This window comes from Melopsittacus undulatus, chromosome 2, assembly GCF_012275295.1.
Source record: "Melopsittacus undulatus isolate bMelUnd1 chromosome 2, bMelUnd1.mat.Z, whole genome shotgun sequence".
Lineage (NCBI taxonomy): Eukaryota > Metazoa > Chordata > Aves > Psittaciformes > Psittaculidae > Melopsittacus > Melopsittacus undulatus.
This window is the reverse complement of record NC_047528.1, coordinates 60,816,439-60,840,913: the sequence shown is the minus strand read 5'-3', so window position 1 is coordinate 60,840,913 and position 24,475 is coordinate 60,816,439. Positions and strand designations below refer to the sequence as shown.

Sequence of the window (24,475 nt, the reverse complement as noted above, 5' to 3'; positions counted from 1 at the left end):
CAATTAAACATTACAGGTGGAAGAATCACAGGGGACCGTAGCTTGTGTTATGCTGTCAATGATATGGTTGAGTTTATCCAGAGCTGAGTTTAGGACCATCTCTGTTTCTAAATGTGCTAGTCATCTGACACAACTTATGTGTGTAGTTTGGGTTTTGATTAGGGTTTTCTTGGGTGGTGGTTTTGGGAATAGACACACAGATGTAGAATGTAAATTCTCTTTTGGACTAGTTTTGCTGTTGCTGTAAAGCTGATGTCTAACTGCTCTGGTTATTTAATTTCTAGTTATTTAGGTGGTGGAGGCTTGTACCTGGCGTGTTAATTAAACAGGAGAACAGAAGCGGGAGTATTTCTCTGCGGATCTTCAGTGGAGTATGAATTGGCAGAGACTTTATTAGTTTTTAAAATAAATACATTGTTCTGCCTGTAAAAAAAGATACATGTTGTAAGTTCTTCAGTGTATATGGAGCAGAGTAGTCACCTCCAGGAGGAGTCTGCCCAGAAAAGTGGTAAGATATAACATTGTTTTCACTACTGTAAATATGAGTCTGTTAGACATTAGTAGATCCTGAAACCTAGGCTGGTAGCTCAGTGGTCTGCTGCATACCACATTTCAGCTCTAAGCATATTAGAAAAAAAGATGAACTCTTCACTTACCCTAAACTTCATGTTTCCTTAAAGTAGGTGGTCAGAAGCATAGCTTTCATTCCTGTCCAGCCATTTTCCTTCTGCTCTAAATTGGTCCTGTAGAGGGATCAACCCACTGAGTATTCATTGCTGGCTGTCCAAAAATACTGCTGTTTTGGTAGGAATTCTTGGAAACTTTTGAAGTTGTTTGAACATGCGATAGCTCAAGAATACATGGTCTCCCATGTTTAAACCTATGTTTAAAATGCTGCAGTGATGTATTTATAGTTTCTTAAATTCTACTCTTAAGTGCATGGAATGTGCATGACATGCAATAGATAGGCTGCAGTTGATGCCAGACCAACACAAATAACATCCCCTCATTATGTTCACAGGGATAATTAGTATGACTTTAAATATGTCTCTTGCTGTTTTCCACCCCTGTGAATCTTGATTGAAGTTGCTAATGAATATTAAAAAGAATACATTACCGCACCTGTAATTGCACTATCTTTTTGCTGCCAGGCTTTATAAGTGATTAAGAGGAGATAAACTGTGGTCTGTATGTTTTTGTAGGGAACCTACAGCAACAAACAGCTCTGTGATGTAGTGTTTTATGCAACCTGCAGTTTTTCTGTGCAATTTGATGTATTCTTTGTTCTACCCTTGTTTTCAATATCTTAATTATGCTATGTTCTACTAGCAAAATAACATTTGGCATGGATTTCTTTTTTTTTTGAGTATCCCATTTGGAGATGCACGAGTGGAAGACATCCTGTACAAGTGTCATGTTTTAGAGTTAATTTTTAAAAATTATCTAGCTCTTGTTATGGTGCCATCTGTTTTCCTCTCACTTGAAGAGGAAGCAGCTGTTGTGAGTAATCTCAAGACAGTATTTTTAATAAAGTCTGCCTACCTTCAGCTTGTGTGTGGATCAGAGTGAATAAATGTGCCATATAGGAAGGGAAATGTGTGTTTTTGGTAGGAACTGTAATGAGCTTGTTTGGTAATGCAATGATTCTGGTATGTCTCCTCCATAGCTGGGTTTGAACATAGCTGGGGATGTCTGTGTTAATGGGCACACTTCAGTTGCCCTAACTTTAATGTCTTGCAGAGAGCCTGCTCTCTGCTGCTTCTGTTCTCCCTGTGCAGTGGCTGGCAGGCAGCTGGGCAATTGACTGAACCTGGTGATCTAATGTAGACACTAACTCATGGCCTCACCATGCCAAACTTCGGTTCTGCTGCTCAAGTGGAGTTGACCTCAGGGAAAGCATTGGAGATGGAGAGCCAGTGACACAACCTCTTCAGTTGACAGCATGCAGTTGTACAGAATTAGATGCAACATGTACACTGGGAAACTCACAGGAATATAATTTTGGAGAAAATACTTAACTCTCATCTGGAGAATAAATGTTATTGACAGTGAGCAGGGCATGGATGCACTTCATGTGTCTAGTTGGGTTCTTGATTGTGTTTTAGACTTCACTTTAGTATGGAGTGCAGGACCTCATGAAGGAAATTATGTACAATATAAGCTTCAATTACAGTGGTGATTAAGGTGATTCAGCTGAATTAAAGGGAAGGATAAATGAAAGCAGACAAGTTGACTGTCAAAGAATGCCTTGAAAAAAGTTAAAATTAGTTTACTTGAGCTCAGGCATTGCAGTTGTATGTAGGCTGGCTTTCTTCACTGCCTTCTGTCTAAATGATAGTGAGATATCTTGTTATGTCTCAAACTTTGCTGGATGAAAGTTACTTGAAGTAAGAGGCCTCAGTGGTAAAATGAGTGGATGAGACTAACTGGCAGTGGTAGTCAGGGAGTGCAGAGTTGAAGAAAGAATGATGACTGATTGAATTGGATTTTTCAGTAAGTAGTGTGGCTTCTTTTTGTCAGAGGCTTTGATTCTTTTGAACAAGTCTTTAGATGATGGCATTCTAGAACAACAATAGTAAGAGTAGCCTTGGAAAGCGACCCTGTAGTCCACATACTTTTGAGGCTGGAGCCTCAAATTTTCCAAGAACATGCATCCCATAAACATCTTTGAAATACTTGTCTAACACCATGCAGTTGCACAAGTTCTGTGCTGTTTGCTCTCATGCTGCCCCATCTCTTGCAACAAGAGAAATGTGTGCTTAAAAACTGCCTCTTAACTTTTTTTGTCTTTCGGAGGACAGTGAGTGTGTTGAAATTCCAGAAAGTATGAGACACTAACTTGCAATTCATTTAATATTAAAAATTAATTATAATACTTTCCTTTGAGCTTTCCTACCAATTTTATGCTATTAGTGTTTGCTGTCTCTCTGGAAGAATAGCCTAAATGTGCTAAATGTGCTAAGAACATACTACAGCAGAAACCTGTTTTAGATCTGACTTTCAAAGGAGAGAAGCTCTGATTAATGACTGCGAAAACTCTTGGGGAAATAACCAAGTAACAGTCACCCAGAATGTTGTCACTTAAATAGCTATTTCTCTTAAAAAGTGATATTTTAGCTTATCTTTGTGGGCAATTTCTTTGGTTGAATAGCAAACTTCATTTGTTTTCCCACTCGCAGGTGTATCCACTGCTTCACTTCTGAATTTGCAATGGGAGTACTTTGATTTCAGACTAAGAGCTGGAGATAAGAAACAAACTTTGTGTTGCAGAAGCCCCCACTAGGCAAATATTTCAAAAGATATGCAAAAGTCAGAACAGATGCTTCACTGTGCTGACTATTTTTAACATTCATATTCACAAATGGTTCATCTTTTGGGAAGGCAGTGTCTTTCTTCAGGTCTTATGAATCAATAGCTGGCAGCAGGGTAGTGGCTATGGCATGGTTATTTGGGATGTAATGGTGCCAGATTATGGAGAGGTGAATTTACACCTCAGTTGGGAGCTCTTCTAGGGCTTGTGTCTCTGTTACTCTGCACTTCTGTTCAGTGTGCCTGTCTTCTGGCTTCCTCTGCTCCTCACTTTTGGTGCAGTGTACCTGAAGCTGCTTCCCACGAAGAGTGTCTTTCCTATCAAAGTAATTTCTGTTATGCAGCATTTTTGCCAGATTGTTTTGCAGCTATTACAGTACCTTTTTCATGCCCAAATTGGTGTTCTTTCCACAATAAAGCCTCTGGGAGCCATTTTTTCTCTCTTTATGTACATTACAGTACTACTGGCAGTATACCCTGCTAACAATAAGATATTTCCTGTCATGGTTTACTAGGAGTTGTTTGTCTGACTTAGCTTTCTGTTAAAAGGTTGAAAGACCAGGTGCTTTGTTTTCTCCTACTTTGTGTTGGTAAATCCTGCTTTGTGTTTCATCCCCCCAGCTTGTGCTGTTAAATAAGTAGTTAAGAGGCTCCCAACACCATGAGGATGTTGATCTTGCTGTACAAGAGAGTCTTTTGGTGCAAGGTATGTTGGTCAGGATGGGTTGGTGTTGCTGGTCTCTTTGTAGCTAGCCTTCAAATGCAGTTTCTGAAACGTCTCATGTATTAGGAAATACTGTAATGCAATATTCCAATGTGGTCTTTTCATTTAAAGGTTGGACTTGATGATCTTAAAGGTCTTTCTAACCTGGTTGATTCTGTGATTCATCTGAGGGATCTGAAGTTGCATTTTGAATGCGAAGTACTAGAGAAAGGAGGTAGGGCAACTGTGAAAGTTAGCTGCCTGGCTTATTATGCACAGTCACAGATGGAGTCTGCAACAGAACTGGGATGGAATCCAGATCTTCAACCAAAAGAGCTAGCTTCTTGCATGGGATTACAAGCTTCTTGCACAGAATAGCTCTGTTGCGTGGTAGGGCTTTGTAGAAAAAAATAGACCATTTTTGGGATGAGTAAGGAGTTAACCAAAGCTGAATGGCTTTCTGTTCTTGGGTGACCTTTTTAAAGAAGCATTGGTCTTTTTTTTTTTTGGTAGTCAGATGTCTGGTGTATTCATTCCCATCCCTCCAGTATTAAAGATAATGACTACATCATGCACGTGGACTTGTGTAACTTGTGTTCTACCCTAAAAGGTAAAAATGGGCATCTTTTGATCCAATAAATAGTCTTTGGATAGGCATGTCTATTTACATGCCTTAGGTTTTGCAGCTGCTTATTGTAAATGTCACTGAGGAACTTTCTTACAGTCTGAAGGTGTGTGATACAATCCAGAAATCAGCTTCATTTTACATGATTAGCAGAAGTGCTCTCTGATTCCAGTCTGCTGTTCTTTCGTAAGCCATGAATTTGCACAGGAGTTTCAGGAGATTAGTTAAAGACAAGAGGACATGCACAGGTATAGCTTGGCCTATAGATACTTACTGACACTGGCTGCATGTGATATCATAGCTTCACTTGATCCTCTGAAGAAATAAGAAAGGACTTCTTGCTTTTTATGTTTAAATTTGTGATTAAACTAGTACATAGTATATCTGCAAGAAAAAACATGATGTGTATTATATAATTTCTGTTGGACTCTGCAAAATTGAGCCCAAAAATGTAAGTTGACATATGTGTGGGTAAGTTATCACTCTTTGCCTGCTTGATGTGCTCTATAAACTGATGAGGACAGGCTTGACCCAGGTTTTGTGTATTTTGGGCTTTTGATGACTAAATAATTGCAGCATGTAATTGTGGATTTGAAGCTGTAAGTTTAAATTTACGTGGCTGTGTTGTACTTAACTGGTCATTGGGCTGAGGAATAAGCTTGGTTGCAATGCTGGCTCCGCCTTTGTGTCGTTAAAGCAAACCATGGTCATTCAGGGTTGAGACTGTGAAGTCAGACCTTGATTTGGTTTGGAAAGTTTTCAGTGTCAGACTTTAAAGACTAAAATAATATTTTTATATATTTTGTATTGCATTGTTTGGGAATGCTGTGCCTTTGTGCTTCCATCCTGTCAAATATCTTTCAACCTGCTCTTCCTTTTTTAAAGCTTGATCCTCCCTTTTCATATGTGAATGTTTGTGTAGGCTTAAGCATTTCAAGAAAGAGAATGTCTTCTGTGTTGGTACAGCTTTCACTAGAGTTAGACATCAGCTACTGAAAGCGAGTCATAGCAGGTTTGTGCTTGGTTAGACAGGTTTGTGGAACTGAATGTGCTTTAAAAAATAACACTTTGCGAATGTATTCCAGAGCAGTTGCCAGTTGTCCCTCTTCTGCATAGGTAAATGAATTCTGCTTTGTCACTAGTAGTAAGTATGCAAACTACTAAGCATTTCCAGAATGCTTTACAGGCAGTATGCCTTGCTCACCCTTTTTTCTGCAGCTGATATGACTAAATTCTAAACTGAAACTGGAAGAATAAAAGAAAACTGACATTGATGGAGTTTCATTATATTAACACTTTGCATAGTTTAGAAAAGGAAAGTAAGTCACTTTCATTTTTAATACCCAGCTTTATACTTCGCATAAAAGCATAACAGCTGGATTATGGACATTTCATGGAGAGTTATACATTTCCATGTAAACACAGATTTTAATCATAGGAGCATTTATATAAATTACAAGAGAATATTGCGTTTTGGCTTAGATGCCTCTTCAAAATCTCAGCTGCTTATACCAGTGATGTGTTTTAGGTGGCCACAGCTACACTAACTTCTGAACTCTGTGGATTTGACCACTGCTTATAAATAAATGACTGTGCTCAGCTTCTTGCTTCTTTTTTTGCAGTGTTATCATAGAATGGTTAGGGTTGGAAAGGACATTAAGATCGTCTAGTTCCAACCCCCAATCCCTGTTGTGCCTGTGTTATCTATGCTCAGTGCTGAGAAGCAGAAGATGTTTTGGGTTCTTTTTTCTCTTCCTGTAGTTAAGGAGTTGGATAATCTAGCATTTGGTTCTCATCACATTGCCTGCACAATGAGTCATTCCTTCTTGGTTAGGTTTGTTCCTCAGGCCAAGATCCATGTGATGTTCCCCCTCTCAGGGCGATCACATTAGTCACTGTTTGAATCTTGTTTAAAAAATAAATGGCACTGCAGGTTGAAGCCTTGCTTACCAGTTACATGCTTCCCAACCCCCTCCACTTGCTGTTTTGAGTTCAGTAGCATCATTATACTGAAAAATGTTTTATAGTCATGGTAACTGATATATTATTGGAGTCCAACTGAAATGAGCATATTAAATTCAGAACTCTGGGTACTAGCAGGTGAATTTAAATTAGTTCAGTGTGCTGAAGTACATCTTGATTAAACTTGGGCTTTTTTCCTTGTGCTGCTAAAAACAAAACCTACATTACAATTTTGGCAATAGCTTGAACTTTGTGAAACAAGTTTAAAAAACCAGTGATATTAACAGAAGTTATTAACACAGATGGTCTCTTATCATGATGCTTGAATCAGACCTGAGGTATTAGTGGCAGAAACTCTCCTTGCAGAATTATCTCTACCTGGAAATGTTTAGTGGAGTTGATATCTGACGGAGGTTTCAGACAACATTTGGACAGTGGCAGAGTTTCCAGTCCCTCTTGTGCAACATGTTATTATGAAAGCTCTTGAAGTTCTTTATCTTAGTATTAGAAGACTTTAGGGGTCTTGTTCATTGTGAAAAATAGCAGTCTGAAAGTCCAGACTTACAGAAAATGTGAGGTGTCTAGATTACCAGTAGAAAAAGTATGTGCTGTGTGGTTATAAACACTTAACCTGGACACTGATGTTAGCAGGGTAGGCTCTATCTAGTCAATGGACAGCAAGGGGAACTGATTCAAATTATGACTTAGAAAACCAATTATCTTTGTTCCTCAAAGCCTCTTATGCAGGAGTCTATGTGAGCAGTAGATGCAAATGCAGGTACCTAAATCATTCAAAATGTTGACTTCTATGAATATCCCTGGGAGCAATGTCTGGTTTGTGCATTGAAAGTGAGTCAGGCTTATGATAGGGTGGAGGATTGTACGTTGCTGGAATGAACTGTTATAAACTATGTCATGGTTCATAGATGAACGTTTGAGTAGAAGGAAAGATGTGTTAATATTCCACATTAAACTTTCATTCTGGCTTTTTTGAACAGCATTATTTTCCATCTTGAAAGTTAACAACATTTTGGTGGGAAAATATTCATGAAGTAGGTGAAGGTGCAGAGCAGTGAGATAGAAAATGAGATTACTTGTAGAAAGTTCAAATAGTGAAGGTTTTCTTCGTGAAGCTTCTTGTGGTGGTCTTGTTCTGCCTTCAGTTTTAAGCCGATCCTTACAGATACCAGGCACTCAAAACTGTTAAAAGTATTAGTTCAGATCGTTAGCTTTCCTTTCATTCTGCATGAGACAGATGCATGTAGTGTCTAAAGAGACATATTAAAAATTCAACTTTGGATGAACTCTGCGGGTGTGGATGAGCAGCTCACAGGGAATGAATGCCCAGCTTCCAAAAGTCATTGGCAGTTTTGAAGAATGCTCAGCCTCTGGGTGATCACCTACAATCTAAATTTGTTTTTGAATCTTGCTCCCATTTCTATAAGAATGACCACTGAAGAAACAGACCTGTGTTTCTTTGGGGTTTGTCAGCTTCTGCTGCATTGGCCTCCTGAAGAAGGCAGCAGACCCTGTGTTTTGGCAGTTACTTCTTTGGTACAGAGATGAGTACGTTGGGTTAAAGCTTCAGCTGAAGTGAATTGGCTTCTTATGCAGTGTGATGGGGACCTGACCCTGTGACTTCAGGCCAAGCAAGAAGAAGTGAATGGGTTAGGTATTCCTTCCTACATGTGAACATCATTTACTTTAAAGATTCTTCCCCTGGCCACCACTGTGCATGCAACTGGGAACTTGGATGGAGGATTTCTTGTTTGTGTTTTACAGTTTGTTTTGCTCAGCACTGGTCAGTCAGTCCCACATGGAGCCCTAGATTTGCTCAAAGAACTTGACAGCTCATATTTAAAAATAACCTGATACACTGTCAGTTTGCAACTGGGAAACTCTCAAAGACTTAAGTTTAAGATGTGTATTAGACTTGCACAGACTTTAGTATTGTGAAGAATGGGCACTGCTGGGAAAGGGGAAACACTATGATTGCTATTACACTGTAACTCATAAACAAAGAGTAATAATAATTTTCAGTTTGTATGAAACTGAAAGAAACAATTTTAACATTTTAATTTTTGATTTTTCCTCTTGCTCCAGAATGAAGTGGCCTATTTGGATCCAAAATTTTCTTCACTTCTTCAGTACTTCTTTATTTTTCCTGTGACATATACTAGCTAACTTTTCCTTTGTTATTCTGTGTCAACAGGTCTGAAAGTATTTTAGATGTTCTTAAAGCTTTTCTTGCTAAACACTGTTTCTAGCCGTTGGTGTATTCTTCTAACATTATCATCTCCTCTTTATCCTTGTGAAGAAGTCTTTGGTTGCCTTTGGTCTCAGCAAAACTCCCTTGAGAGGATGGAAACTTAGCTTGTCCAATATAGCTCAGCTTGCTAGTCGAGGAGTCTGACTGCTGTTGACTCTGTTAAAGGACCACTGTAACAATAAAGGGTGTTGAACAAGCCCAGATCAGAAGGAGGGAATGAATATGTTTAAACTGATTGTCTAAATAAATAAATATAGTCTATATAATGGTAAGAATGGTAAATTTGAATCTGAAAATATTGAGAGGTTAGCTGAATGTTTTATGCATTGGTCTTATAAGGTGAGATAACACATATTTTGTTCTTAGAGAGACCTTTTAGCTGCTTTCACTTTACTAAGAAAAGGTACTTTCATGAAGACATACCAAAGTATACCCTAAAAAAAGATATATTACTTGAAATATACTTAATATTTGAGTGGGAAAAACTTGTCTGTAGTTTCTTTGTAAAAATGAAGAAACTGAGCAGATAAAATTACACAGTATTGCCTGTACTTTGGAGATAAATTATTGCCTGAATTAATGTCAGTATACTTTATATTAATGCCATCCAGGCAGAAGAATTTGTAGCAGGCACAGCTACAGGTTGGACAAAAAGGAAATTCACGGCAGCCCTGAGGAGAAGGACTTGGAGGTGTTGGTCAATGAGAAAATGAACATAAGCCAGCTTCAGTGTGCACTCACAGCCCAGAAAGCCAACCGTATCCTGGGCTGCATCAAAAGGAGCATGACCAGCAGCAGGTCAAAGGAGGTGATCCTGCCCCTCTACTCTGCTCTCATGAGACCTCACCTGGAGTATTGTGTGCAGTTCTGGTGTCCTCAACATAAACAGGACATGGAACTGTTGGAACAAGTCCAGAGGAGGGCCATGAGGATGATCAGGGGACTGGAGCACCTCCTGTATGAAGACAGGCTGAGAAAGTTGGGTCTGTTCAGCCTGGAGAAGAGAAGGCTGCATGGAGACCTCATAGCAGCCTTCCAGTATCTGAAGGGGGCCTACAGGAATGCTGGGGAGGGACTATTCATTAGGGACTGTAGTGATAGGACAAGGAGTAATGGGTTGAAACTTAAACAGGGGAAGTTTAGGTTGGATATGAGGAAGAAGTTCTTTACTGTTAGGGTGGTGAGGTACTGGAATGGGTTGCCCAGGGAAGTTGTGAATGCTCCATCCCTGGCAGTGTTCAAGGCCAGGTTGGATGAAGCCTTGGTTTAGTGTGAGGTGTCCTTGCCCATGGCAGGGGGGGTTGGAACTAGATGATCTTAAGGTCCTTTCCAACCTTAACTATTCTATGATTCTATGTCTCTGCTGAGCCCCATTAGACCTATGGGTCTGTGGAACTGTGCTGGTGGGTTCTTAGAGTGACAGCTCAGCATGTCGGAGCATTCAGAAGTCAGCGATGAGAGAACACAGCAGACACTGGTAGTTGACACTGTCCTTTCCTCCCTATACCTAGGGCAGTTTGTCTTCAACTGTTTTTTGTAATAGAAAACTTTATTTTGGCATTGAGTCAGCAATCCTATGCTGCTATGTTTAAAAAAAAGAGATAATTCTTTTAGTAAACTGACTGACATGGGCAAATTGAATATTCAGGATCTTGAATGTTTAGGATCCGGGTCCAGTTCTGTCTGTGTGTGGATGTTCTGAAACTAGCTGTTTGTGAGGAAGCTGTGTGGTGCAGTAGTTAAGGTAGTCTGGGCTTCAGAGTACAGGCATGCTGTCATCTTTCTTTTCTTCAAATCAGTAGATCTGTAGATCAGTTGCAGTGTGTCCTTTCTCATCTGCAGAGTTTTAATTGCACAGCACTGCAAACTGTCAAGTAAGCACTTTGTTAGTCAAGCTCAGATACTTCAAAGCCTCTTAAAATGTCATGAGGAGAGATGCTGGTTTTTTACTTAATTAGACTGCAACTAGCAACAAAAAATTAGGAGCATCTATGTAAAATCTTGTTCATTATCAGCATACATCTGTGCAATACGGGCTACTCAACAGGGAGATAAATCTCTCTTTGAGATAATTTAAAATACTTTAGAAGTCCACCAGCATGGAAGAGTCATCTTTAGATCATACAAGGCAACAATCTTCAGAATGACCAAGTGGGATTTATTTTTGTTTCACTCTGCTGGAAAAAGTGCTGTGTAAATGAAGACTCAGTAGCTAAAGCAGAACAAATATTGTGGGAGATTTCAGTAATGTCCTAATCTGAGCCTTCTGTTCCAAACAGAGGTGTGTTCACAACATAGCATTTGTCAGCCACCGAAGAAACTTAACAATTTTCCTTAAATTGTTTTGATTCTGAAACTGTAAGTACATGTCTGAGACCTGGTTATGATCATTCTTTTCTTAAAATAAAGGATTTGCTATGGCAGTGTTCCTTAGTGTATACGATCCTCTTTGGGTATGAAGGAACATATGAAGAATATGTGGACTCATAAAACATCAAGTCCATGTGAAGTTTGAAGTAGTTATAGTCTTGCCTGTTACTGGCTCTAAGGGAAGCTGCTAATTACTTACTGCAAGTTTGGAGGAGACTCTAAGTTTGGATCTTTATATGGAAGAATGGATTTGATCACCTTGTAGGAAAGCACCTATTTTCACTGGTTTTGAAGAAAGGTTAAAACAAAGCAAGATGGGCAGATTTCAAAACCTCTCTCCCTTATGATGATTAATTTTGTAATAGGAAGGGTGTTCTAGATATGGAGGAAGACACTGCTCAGTTAATTCCTAAATCTGAGATGGTTTCAAGACTGCCATGAACTGCTGCATTCTGAGTCACCCTGTTTCTCAATAGCTGGGGTTGAGTTCAGTTTTGAACACTGCAGGGCCACAGGGCCAACATGAACTTGATCTAAACTTGATCCTGTGAACTCTGGTTAGTGAAGATATTTCTAAATAAGCGATTCTAAAGCAAGAGCAGTAGCGGACAGCAGAATCATTAGAGGAAACAGTCACTGGGTTTTGACATTGCCGGTAAAGCTTCATCTCTTCAGCAATCACTCCTTTTGTTACTAGCTTGTAATCTAAGCAAAACACAGCCTTTGGCAGATTTGTATTTTTCAGATTATTGAAAAGTTCTTCATGTCACTTGTGGTGGGTGATAAATGCTGTGGAAGGAAGAAGACATCATGGCTTTTTCATTACTGATGGGTTGTTTGGTTTGTTTTTTTTTTCCTACAGCTATAGCTTTGTGATATACACTAAAAAAGAAATTGGATGTACGTAGATAGAAAATTGCCTTTTTTTTGTTTTGTTTAGTTTTAACCTGGGTTTTGTTTTTGTGTGTGAATAATAGAAATAAAGGCAGGTAAAAAGAGAACTATATTCACACTGACCGCTTTTTGCTTATGCTGATGTTTTCAAGAGCATTTTGTTCTTTATCAATGATTAAGCTCCTATAAGGAGCTTAACTACCTTAAAAAGAAAGAGAAACTACCTTAAATTATCCTAAAGCACAAAAACTCTCAAAAGGGAGTGGTTGGATTTTGGTCACATTTTGTTTGATGTTGTAAATCATTTGCTTGTATTTCCTGTCTAATACTGTTCTTCTAAAAATAGCTGGAACTGCTCGCTGTTTGCCCATGGTGGAATAGCCTGTTTAAAGTTACTTCCTCTCGGCTCCTCTGGCCCTCCTGCAGCCTGAATCCTCTCCCTTATGGCCTCCCACAACAGATGTTCACTGGCTTAAACTTTGCTGAGAGGAGGTCTTTCATAACTTTTGGAAGCTGATTTTATTTTTCTAAAACCAACAACAACTGAAGATGAGACCACCCCCCCCCAAAATAAAAACCAAAAACTGAAAACCTGCAAATAACCTCCACAAGACACCAGTCTAAACAGAGGTCACAATTCAGAGGTACAGAACAGCCTGTAGCCAGTCCCTTCATTGCTGAAACTAGTAGGGAAAACCTCAAAGACCTCTATCAAACATGAGGTGTGCCTTGATGCAAGTGTCATCTTCAGAGTACAAACTGAATTGAAAAATAGTAAATGGAGAGCTGAGTCTAACATTGTATCAACACAGCCAGAGACAGTTTGGTTAATTCACCAGTTCTTCTGCATAAATACCAGAGAGTCACATCAAAGAAACTTGGAATGCTAACCCCAGAGTGCCACAGGAAAGCTGATTTTGAATGAAAGTGCCTTGAGAACACCTTTTTCCTGGCAGTATCCTGCTTGAAAATGATCTCTTCAAAGTATCCTTTTACACAAAATAGCTTCAGTCTTGTTAAAAAGCAGCTGGACTGTACATTTTTTTTTTATTTTGTGGGATTAAGTTACCATCCTAAGGGAATCTTCAGAGAAACCCAGTTCCTGCTGTTAGACCATGACATTGGCAAGCAGCATGCAACCAGCTACATTAATGACTTGTGGAGAATTATGCTTTTCCTCTTGTACAAACTAAAATCTTAATTTTACAGGCAACTCCCATGGAACTTGCTGGAGAGACCTCTTTCCTGTCAGCCCTGGGATTTGATTAACAGCCAGTGTGCTGGTAGCACTTAAGTACTTGAGATCATGATGGTATCTTTTGAGCCTCCTCAGTGTTCATTGCCTCTTAAAAGAAAAGTAAGGCTGTCAGCCTGCAGTTTCTCATTGCTCTTGAGTGGAAACATCCTCAGCTACTCCGCTTCTGTTAGGCCCAGAACAATACAGGCAAGATATTTGGACAGTTTATTAGATCTTCAGGGCTGCAAAAGGAGAACTGGGATGTCTGAGAACACATGTATAGGAAAGAAAGAATTTGACTACTAGACATTCTGAGTGATAAGTCCTAGGCTGTGCACCATGCTGATTAAGTTTAGCTGTTGTTACAGCTGATAGAAGGGCCTGTCACTTGCTGTCTCGGAACAGGTTTGAGATCACAGGAAGATCTATATGAAGGTTTCTAACTGATATAGAAGAAGTTTAATCATGTGAGGGAAAAGGGAAGTAGTGTGGTAGTATGCCATGAGCACTAATGAAGTGAATTGTTCAGAAGGGACTGTGGTGGATGCCAAGTATTCCTGTCACTAGGCTGTAAAGGGAGTAAAACTTCACTAAGAGAACTAGGTCTAAGTAGATATAAGTGGTTTTTGGCACAGAGGTATCAGCTGGTGGTGGTCCTCAGTTTAATGCCAGGGGATGTGGGTTTGATGCTGCCCCTAAGCCAAGGGCACCCATGTGATGCTTATGTCTAAAAAGTTGTAGTTAACATAGTGTGTTTTGTTTCACTTCTAGTTGCTTGCTGAGGCAGCACTAGCTGTGGGTGTCAGGTTGTTCTGGGGTTGTTGCTATGGCCCAGGTGGTCAGTATTGTTTTGTTGAGGAAGTGTTTTTCCTGAGTCTTCCAATGTGATGATCGTTTCACGTGGAAAGAGGCTGGCAGGCAAGGACTTAGATTAAGAACAGGTCATCTAAAAATCTCATTTTCCAGATCAGCAAAATCTGTTCACAGATGGCTGTTTTTGACCTGGTTTAGAAATCTAATGCAATCTGTCTCTCCATGAGAGCAAATTGTGCATGTGTGTATGCACACATAAATACCTATGGTTAAAGCAAAGGAGATTGTTGGGCAAATAGTGTTTCTAGTCCCATCTGTTTTAAGAGTTGTTTTTTTTTATGCATCAATTTTCTTTGTTCAGATGTTTACAGATTCCATGTGTTTTTCTTATTTTCAGGCTGTGTGACATATATACATAGGTGGAAGAGAGAGAACGTTTTTGACACTTGGCATATATTGCCTAAAAGTTGTTACTTGTTCTTAGGTTACTACAAAAGTACATGAGAATATTACACTACTTACATAACCCCATGGTTTCACATTGCGTACGCTGGTTCTTGGAACCTTTCATTTTTATAGCTTTTTCATATTTGGAAAGGCAAAAATGAGTTGAAGCTTTCTTCTTCTGAGAAGTACACACAGTGTATCTACAGATAGGAGTCATATACAAAAGTAAGGTATATCCACATCCTCTGTTTTCAAACATTATGTTAATTTCACATAATTCTCACACTGGCTGTGTAGTAACAAAACTGTTTTCTGATGTGAACAGGGGTTTTCTAGCAATGACCTGATGGCCCTTTTAATAGTAAAAGGGGTTATTTTCTCTGCATATCCCCCTTGAGGTATTGCAGTCATACCCCTCCCTTAACCCCGCCTCACCTCCAGAAAGCACACCTTGCAAGAAAATTAACTGCTTTCTAAACATTCAATGTTAATGCAGCTGTTTCAGTTCAGTTTGAATTCATGCATAGGCACTGAAGTTAATATGCTTCTAGGTATTTCTGCATGTTTTAATCAACATTGAGTGTTATTATATTTCTGTTGATTATAACCTTGCTGGCATCTTCATATTTTACATACATGCTCAGTTTTGTGTATGAGGAGCTTTTTAAGCATAAATTGTGATAGAGAGTTGGAGGTCTCTACGAACATTTTCCTTTCCCTGTTTTTGCTTGACCTATGGATGTTGAGGGAATAATGTTTTCAGAAGAAAGAAAACTTGAAAGGAGTGCTTGAGAGAATTCTTTTCTTCTTTTTTTTTTCTGATTCCGGCATCTCTAACTGTTATCGAGAGGTCAAGGGAGAACAGAAGCTTTTCATTCTTGACAGACATTGCTGCTCTATTCTTGACATGCTTGCCTGTAAGCTTCTCTGGACCGTGTTTTCCTGAATATGGTAGAAACAATGTGGATTGTTGTTGGTTTGGATATGTTGCCCTTTTCAGATTTTAGGTATTTTGTTTCTGTACTCAAATGTTTCTCAGCATACTTCCTGAAGTCAAATGCTGTGGCATTGAGAGCTCAGCTGCTTTTATTTGGTTTATTTTTTAGAGGTATTTTTTTGTTCGCTTGTTTGTATTCTGGAATAGTTTGGGAAATTATTCTCCCATGAAATCTTGATAAAATCAAATACGCTGCTGCTAGAAGACAGCAAGCTGAATTTATTCATACATTACAAAGCCTTCATGCACTCATATCTGCAGATGTGTGGTAGTGACCCAATACTTGGAAGCACAGGAGCAACAAATCCTTTTCCAAAAGGTAGAAATAATGCCTGGCTGTTACGCATTCTCTGCTTTTCAGAAAGCTGTATCTGGGGGAGCATGTCAAAAGCAAAGGTAAAGCGATGCCAAGTATCTAAATTCAGTTAAAAGCACTAGACGCTTCAGAATATTAAAGTGGCAAAACCTTAAGGAAATGTATACATGTCCATATTTGTTTATTCTTAGAAACATCTTCAAAGTTTTTCTTGTTTTCACCACTTACGCTCTCAAGCATCTAAGCAGTGCACTTCTCTGCCATATATGCCAGCGAGCCCTTTTTTCCTGCTTCCCTTTTGTTGCCAGTATCTTAGCAAGGCAGGAATGTGTAACACTGGAAAGAACAAGGAAGATGAAAATGGTTCTAAGTTTTTCCTGCCTCTTTATCCAGCCTGTTGCATTTGCTGTGGCTAGCTTAAGCTATCTGTTTGCCATGGTAGTCCATTTTTAAACTGTAGTAACCTAGTATTTGCGGGGAGAAGAAAGCAAGCCAGTGAGGTGTTCAGAATTGTATGGTCCATTTTTTAAGACTTGCCCAAAATAGCTAATGATAACTTTTCTATAGCTGAAATCAGCTTTTCTAGGTTTAAGTACTCAGTACTAAGTTGAGTGACTTAACACCGTTAAGTTCACACCCATGTATATTAGAAGTGCAGGGACAAAAAGGAAAGCTATTGCCAACTTGAACTGATTATTCTGCCGCTATGGCTCCCAATGGAAGCCTTTTGCACAAAGTGCTTGTGTATTTGAATTTGTCAAGGTCCTAGATATCTCTGTTTCTTCTTAGCAGTGAAATGGAAAACTGAAGGTGAGTGTGTTGACCTTTTTCCTGCAAACCCTTCCCAAATTCTCTAGCAGGCAGGCACTTTTCAAATATGAAGGGGATGGGGGTGGGAAGTGCAAAGCTGTCTCTTGAAAATACAATTGATGAAGATGCCTCTTTTATACAGCTAGACTAAATGATAAAATCTCACCCAAATTAAATGATCTCATAGCTCTGGTTCTTGAGAATATGGAAATGGTGCATGACTCTATCAAGTATTTTGGGCCTTCTTTTTTCATTTCAGTAGTAGCAGAACAAAAAAAATCCTGAGCAAATTGTTCAAGTTCATTGTAGATGGCAAAACGGTGCCACAGAGGGAACGTTTTTGTCTTGAAGGAATCTAAAGAGCAACTGAAACTCTAACAGAGCGCATTTGTTGACATAAAATGTCTGGCTAGAGAGCAGAGTCTTTAGCTATGCTTGAAAGCTTGACAAATTTTTCTTCCTCAACCACTCAGTGCTGGAGGAATCTAAACAGCCATTGGCTGCTGCCTGCATTGGGAAGAAAACCCATGGTTTTTATTTTTCATAAGCTCCTACTTGAGTCAGTAGCATGATTAATATGTTGGGTTGGTCAGTTAATCCCTTGTTCTAGTCTCAGTGGTTTTGCAGGGCCTTTTTCCAGTTTGAAGAAAGATATTACTGTAATATGCCTTCTCCCTCTATCTTCCCTGTGTGCCTCACTTTCCAGTATTATGATGGTGAGCCTTAATTTGCTGTATGGGCTGCAGGCAGTCATTTTCTTGCAATCCTAAATGGTATCTTCCTGTTCCCTGCACTTAAGTTTTAATACTGTGGGCTTTCCTGCTGCAAGTCTGTTTAACAAAGAGAACTGAGTTTTCAAAATACAGTTTTTACAATGTGCTCTGACATGACTAAGTATCAACTTTAGCACTTAACTGAATATTGTGCACATCAGAAAATGGGAAATCAAGATCACAGAATCCAGAATTGGGTTCATGTCTGTGTGTGCTTGTTGAAGTAGGAAGTGGAATTGTGCAGAAAAAGGGAAACTGTGTAAATTTTTGGTTTAATTTTGAGCTTGAAAAGTTCTGTCCCGTTCCCTTGGAAGAACCGTGAGAATGGTGTGCCAGCCCCAGAGGAAGACTTCCTTATCGTTCTGCTGTTAAAACTCTTCCTGTTGACATGCATGCTCTCTGTCTCTGGGGACCTTTACCCGGTTATGCAAAAAAGAGGCTGGCTTCACGTGATTTTAATGTGAAAATAGGTAAGAGAAATTTGGATGCTTGGGACTTGGAGAGAGGATACAAACTCTGCAACCTCAATCTGTGTGAGGCCAGTCTACGTGAGGCTACATTTGATTTGCAACTAGGTTGAACTTAGAGTAACAAGAGTGAAAGTAAGGTTTACTATGGCAGAATAGAACTCAATGCAGCCCAAGCAAGCTGTCAGTAATCCTCAGTATATATTTGGTTGTTGCAGTTAACTATTGCTAAGGCTTCAGCTAGGTTTAAAGCCACATTGGGCATGCCAACAGATGTTCCAGTCACACCTCCCAGTTACAGCAGAAACAGCTTCTTTTTTATATACAATGTCTCACAACTCTGAAGGAAGTGGGAAGAATGCTATCCAGTTGCGTCAGCTGAGCTGAGAGCAAACTTTATTTAGAAACACTCTGAAATAAGGTGTTACTGTCTGAAAACATGTTTTCATGTCCTTTCTCAATGCCTCCTTATATGTTCTGTGATCAGCTTTAGAAAACATACATGTATGATCACCCATATATATATGGGCCATTTGTGAAGAACTGTGGACGTGTGGCATTTCCAAGGTCATGTCATGTGTCAGTTAGCAAAAGTGTGCAAACAGTGTGCCAGAAAGAGATCACAGGCAGGAAGCCATGCAGTCCTGTGTCACTTTATGTTTTTCCTTTAAAGCTGAGGATGCAGGTTGGCTTAATCTTTCCTTGCTGTAGTTCTTCAGTACTTACATGCACACACATCAGAGTTCTGTTGAGCAAATCTGTAGAAAGGAAAAAGTGTGTCTTTACTGAAGACAGGGTTGAAAGAAGCAAGATGATTCTGTTAATAGGATGGAGCTATTTGGGAGCTGGAGACTGGGAAAGCATGTGTCTAGTACAATGCACTTAAGCTGAGCTGCAGACATCTGATAAAAAGTTATATTTGTTACTGTCATTTAGAGTTCTCTTCTCCGTTGGCAAACAAACTTGTGTTCTCTTGGTCTATGCATTTTTAGTTTTAGTTTTATTCCTTGTATTTTTACCAGGAGAGAATGATCTAGTTCCCATGGTATGTGCTAATAATCTCTGGGTACTGGAAGAGTTGAGGTAAATAAGAGCACGTGCACTGTAGACTTGCACTTAGTCATTCTTTTAGAGTTCTGAGTTTTGTCTTTAGAGTTAAGTCCCTCATCCACACAGTGCTTATGTGCTTTAGCAAAGCCATGAGGAACATTACCGAGTTTCCTGTCTGTGAGTTTTGATTTTATCAGTCTGCCAAGGAAATTTAGTGTTCAACTTTGGGTATTAATGGATAGGTAGAGGGAAAAGCTGTGGGCTTATTCTTGTTTCATGCTTGTGCTCTTGTGTTTTATAGTCTCTTGGTTGCCCTTAGTTCCTCAATCCTGTCTTTTTCTTCCTTTTCTTCTGTAAGTCTAGGGTACATACATGTTTCTCACAGTTTTGAAACAAATGTTTATTATGAGCAATATTCATGGCTTGCATGATACCTTAGTGCAAGTATCTTATGCAGCTTCTCAAATGCTAATTGCCTCATCACAGTGCTTTTGAAGTCCAGTGTGTGATGTGAGGCTGTTGGCTGTAGCTAAAGTGACTGTTTTCCATCTCCACATCCATGGAGAGTGATGGAGCTGGGGTCAGTTCTGATTTGCTGTGTTCTGGTGATGCCTTTAGCATAAAATCAGTGGGCTGTACTGGAAAGCTTCATTACCACCACATTGTATTGTGTTCCTCATATCTTACAGGATGTTGTATGGTGTTTCTGGTATCTTTCAGGAGGACTGATCAAAACATAAACACAAATTTAAAAGGAAGCAGTGTGCACTCAAATACATGTGAATAAATCCAACACAATGAACTGTTGAGTTGTTGCTGGGTACTGCTGAGCACTCAATGTGGTGATGGTCAGGAGCTGCTGCCTTGGAGAGTACTGCTGTGAAGTTTATAATAGAGACTTCACTTTTGGGAGGAAAAAGACAGCGCAATTTAGCCGTGTTACTGACACTGTATTAGTTCACAGATGACTAATTTATGGATAACATTTTAATATGTAATCCTGTTTTTTTTCCTTTCATGTCTTTAGGTGAAGCCAAAAATCTTCCTACATATCCGGGGCCAAACAAGATGAGGGATTGCTATTGTACAGTAAACCTGGACCAGGAGGAGGTTTTCAGGACCAAAATAGTGGAGAAGTCATTATGGTAATGAATATTTGTATACATGTTCTGTTAACTCTTATTCTCTGCTATGTTTGCTTAATGTTCCAAAGATACTTTCTTAAGGGGAGAAGGGAGGATGAGTATGGTCCTTTTTCCAGTTTTAGGAACACCAGTGGTAGAACTATTCATGTCATGATTCCTGTCTGTATATATGGGAAAAAGTCTTCTCCAAGGCGAGCCATATTAACCATTTTCCTAAGAAGGTATGGCCAATGCTCCTTTCTTTCTGCAACATTTATTTTGAACTTCCCTAAGCTTTTCAGATCTCAACTTAGAAGGGAGCACTGAACTCCATTTCATGTCTATGCTTAGTATTTTGCATTGATTTAGCTACCTTAAAGGATGACGTTAGGAATTCGTTTCCCCCCCTCCATCATGAGACTGCAACTGAAAGGAGAGGTTTGAACATGAGATGCCTGTCTGATTATCTTTGAAAGTTCCTTTGAGATTGTAGAAGCCAAATGTAGAATGAACGAGAAGCATGCAGCAAAACTTAAAATGCTTTCTCCTGGAAATCCCCAAACATCAAAAAATAAAGGGAACAAGGCTGGGCATATATGTATACTCTGGCAAGCTAGGCTTTTTTTAGAATTGAGGGGAAAATAGCAGCAAGGAACAATCAAGTTTCTAGCTTTTATCTTAAGATATAAAATGGGGAAAGACAGTTGAGTAATACAGTTAGGAATTTGTTTTTTGTCTTGTTACTGCAAGTAATTTACTTTGGGAAGTAGCTCTAGACCTGACTCCCAACCCCTCAGAAGTACCTAATGCATTCAAATATGTGAGTCTCAGTAGCTTGAAGTGGGGTTTATTCCCTTAAGTTACTTTAATTGTTCTCTTACCAATTTTTTTGTAGTCTGCATCTTCATTTCTCATCTGATGTGGTATATTGGGGTCCATAATGGAGGCTTCTGTTTCTTGAGGCATTTAAATTGGCTGAACATATAGTGCTTTTGAATGGTGATGCTAATGCTTTCCTGCTTGTAGTATACTGTATATTTTACAATAACTGACATGCAGTGTCCCTAAGCAAGTTGTCCCTGAACCAGCTGTTTCCCTATAAGTAACTTTGTAACTCATGTCAATTCATTCCTGGGTCAAATAGCTGTAGCCCTCTTGCTCACAACTAGAAGTTGCACAGTTTTTTTTCTGGATGATCATTAGTGTTTTGGAGGGAAATGGAAGCTGGGGAATGGGGATGTATGAGAATAGTTAGCGTAATTTTATTGTATGAATCCATGTATTTTTCTATGGAGAAAATAAACTCTTAGTAGTAGGAATAAGCAACAAGTCTTAATTCCTTTAGTCAGAAAGATTCCACTGTCTTTGGATACCATTATAAAACAGAAGAAGCACACTGAGACTGTGCAGAACTGGAAGGTTTCTGTTTTCTTGCAGAACTAAGTTCTTTTTGTTAAATTCAGGTGAATTCAGAGGAGAGCAACACAATGATCAGAGGTCTGGAAAACAACCACTGGGGAAAGGTTACAATCTTGGAATTTTTTATCCCAGAAAAGAGAGATGAAAGTAGATGTAACTGTGTAAATATACTAAAGAAAACCAACCCCAAACAATCAAAAAGGAGAAACACCACCACCACACCCTTCCCTCCCCCCAGAAAGAAAGCAAACTTCAGAGGGAGAGAATTACTCTGTATGTCCAGTACAGATATTGCAAGTGATAATAAACTTAAATTGCAGTGGGGAAGGAACTTTAGGTTGAAATTTATTGTGAAGAAGAATCTTTCTGTTGTCAAAGAAACTCCAGTGGTAGTTTGCCTTCTCCCTCTGTAATCTTCTATTTGCAAAGTACTATTTTGAAAAACTTGCTTCTTCACAGCCCCTGAATATCCACTTACAGACAATGATATCAAATGAGTTTTGCATTTATCTGTATAGGTTTTTCTTCTGCCCTTGTTTTCCCGTTCCATAGAAGAAAGGCAGACAAAATTCCCAAATGCATGAATGGTAAAACTGGGATGTCATCCCAATCTGTGACTAAGAATTGCTCTTATTTAGTGAGGCACACGCACACAGCTACTTAATCTTTTATGACTGTGTTTACATCTATTAAAACAAGTGCATAGACTTCCAGAGGAAGATATTTTTCAAATGATTTCAGACTGTAATGCAGTTGCCTGTTGTTTTTTGTGAGACTGAGATGAACATACAGCTGAGGAGCCAATCATGCTGTTACATTCTTTAATGCTTGTTCGTAGATTGATTAAACCTATTGTCTGAATTATTGGGCAGGCGGTGCTTATGTGCCGTAAGGCCCATGTAATGTGTATGCAGCAGAGAAATACCTGCTTTCATGTATGGTGCTTCTTTGCCAGTCACTTCTCAATGTAATAGCAAAGCACATGTTGGGTCCCTTTTTGTGGGGTATCACTGCTGCATTAGGTGACTTCAGATGGGAGGAGGGGTGTGAAACTGGGCCAATACATGACTAAAATAATCGAATCCTGTCTGAACATCTGTGTGGCTGGCACTCAAGTGGGTGACACAGCCTTTGACTAGAGTTTGAAGGGGAGAGCACTGGCTCCGCTCTGTTGTTCAAGCCTATTTTCTGTTTCTGATCACTTCACAGCTGACACAGGGCTGGTTTGCTCTAAAGTAAGCTTTAAGAAATGCCTGTATTTTCACTTGAACTGGTAACTCCCCATCTTCCAGTAAGCTCAAAAAATGACTGTCATCTAGTCTATGAAAAATAAGATGCTTTGTGTGAATGTCTGAGTTGAAAGATGTTCCATATTCAGCCGTAGCACTACTGACTCTCATTCAGATTTTCCTGGGGAAGCCTATCTTTTCTAACATATCTGCATAAATGACTTTTTCATCTGCATGAAAAGGCTTACAATTACAGTCATGCTGAAAACATCATCTTGTATATTTGGGAATTCAAGGAGTGCTTGCTTCCCTTCCCTTCCCCCTCTCCCATTTTTGCTCAGTTGAGCTTCATTAAGCTTCTACCAAACACTGCAGAATTGTATACTTTTCCAGGCAAGCCTTCTCCTGATGTAAAGTTTAAACAGAACTGCTAAATGAGAATAAAGGAGTTATCTCTCCTTCCCAGAGGAACTTGCATTTCTGACTTGATTGGGATATCTGTGGCAGAGCCTTCAGACTCTGACTCATGATCTCCTGTGTTTTGTACTGGGACAGTGTAAGAAGTAGCCTCCCTGAGCTCTGTCCTAAACTTCTGCAACAGATTTTTGTTTTATTGGGCTGTGGTAGAGGCATGAGGTGACAGCTGAGAACAAATCAACAAAGCATGAATCATTCAGAACTCCAAGAACTGAACCAGCACATCCTATTGCGCAGTCCAGTGCCCTTACCAGTGCTCTGAAGAGAATCTCTGTGAGCCTGATGCTCTGTATCTAAGTTTGCATCTCAAAAACTGAGAGCAGCCAGCATGGCAAACTTAACTTCTCTGTTCAGCAGTCAGGTGGGACTCATAAATTACAATCAGGACTTCAATAATTCGTGACATCCTACCTCCATTGGCTTCTGTTAAACTGGATGGTGGCACTGCTGCCTTGTGCTAGAAGGTTTTGAGGGCTGTTGTGAGGCTAACTTGGTAGTGTCTGATTGAAACAAGTCAAGGGTTACGACATGGGCTGGCCTTTCTATGAAACCACAGAGTAGTGTGAAAGTACTGTTTATATGGGGCAGCTGGGGTCTTCCGAATTCTCTGGGGATCTTTGAACAAGCATAGGGAATGCCTGCATTGGTCAGAGCAAGTCCTCCAGGTTCCCAGGAAGAGAATCTTGAACTCCTCAAGCGGCACTGTTTTCATAAACTCCTTGGCACAGATGTTTAGTAAATTCTAAGAAGGTCACATGCAAGTCATAAGATATGAGGGAGAGATCAGTTAGAGCCAGGATTTAACATGCTCCTCTGTTTTGTGTTTGTTGTGCAATATTTATATTATCATCATCTGCAAAGGCACTGGGTAGAATTGGATCCACTCCATATAACCTAGCAGAGAGGTACATGAAGGGACTCCTTTATTTTACATCCTAAGGAACATGTGAGAATTTACTGTTCTTTTAAATGCAGAGATCTATAACTTTTCTTGAATTCCTAGCTGCCAGTAGAAAGCTTGACAAGAATTTTGCCAATTAATTTTCTCTGCTGAACCAACTACTTGGCCTCCCCATGAGTAATTTCAAACTTAGAAACACCAAATGGTTTGGGGACCTTGAAGATGTAGTTCCAAACTCCTTGCCACAGGCAGGGACACCTTCCACTAGGCCAGGTCAAAACCC

The 24,475-nt window shown here is 39.5% G+C and overlaps 1 protein-coding gene across 1 annotated transcript in view; it reads left to right on the top strand.

Annotated features, from left to right (window-relative positions):
- The window catches only part of RASA3 (RAS p21 protein activator 3), a 131,935-nt gene that overhangs the window by 20,691 nt on the left and 86,769 nt on the right, over window positions 1–24,475 (top strand). Inside the window, exon 2 of the mRNA XM_034074338.1 lies at window positions 20,070–20,187. Coding sequence (XP_033930229.1) covers window positions 20,070–20,187 — 118 coding nt within the window. The remainder of the gene's footprint in view (window positions 1–20,069; window positions 20,188–24,475) is intronic.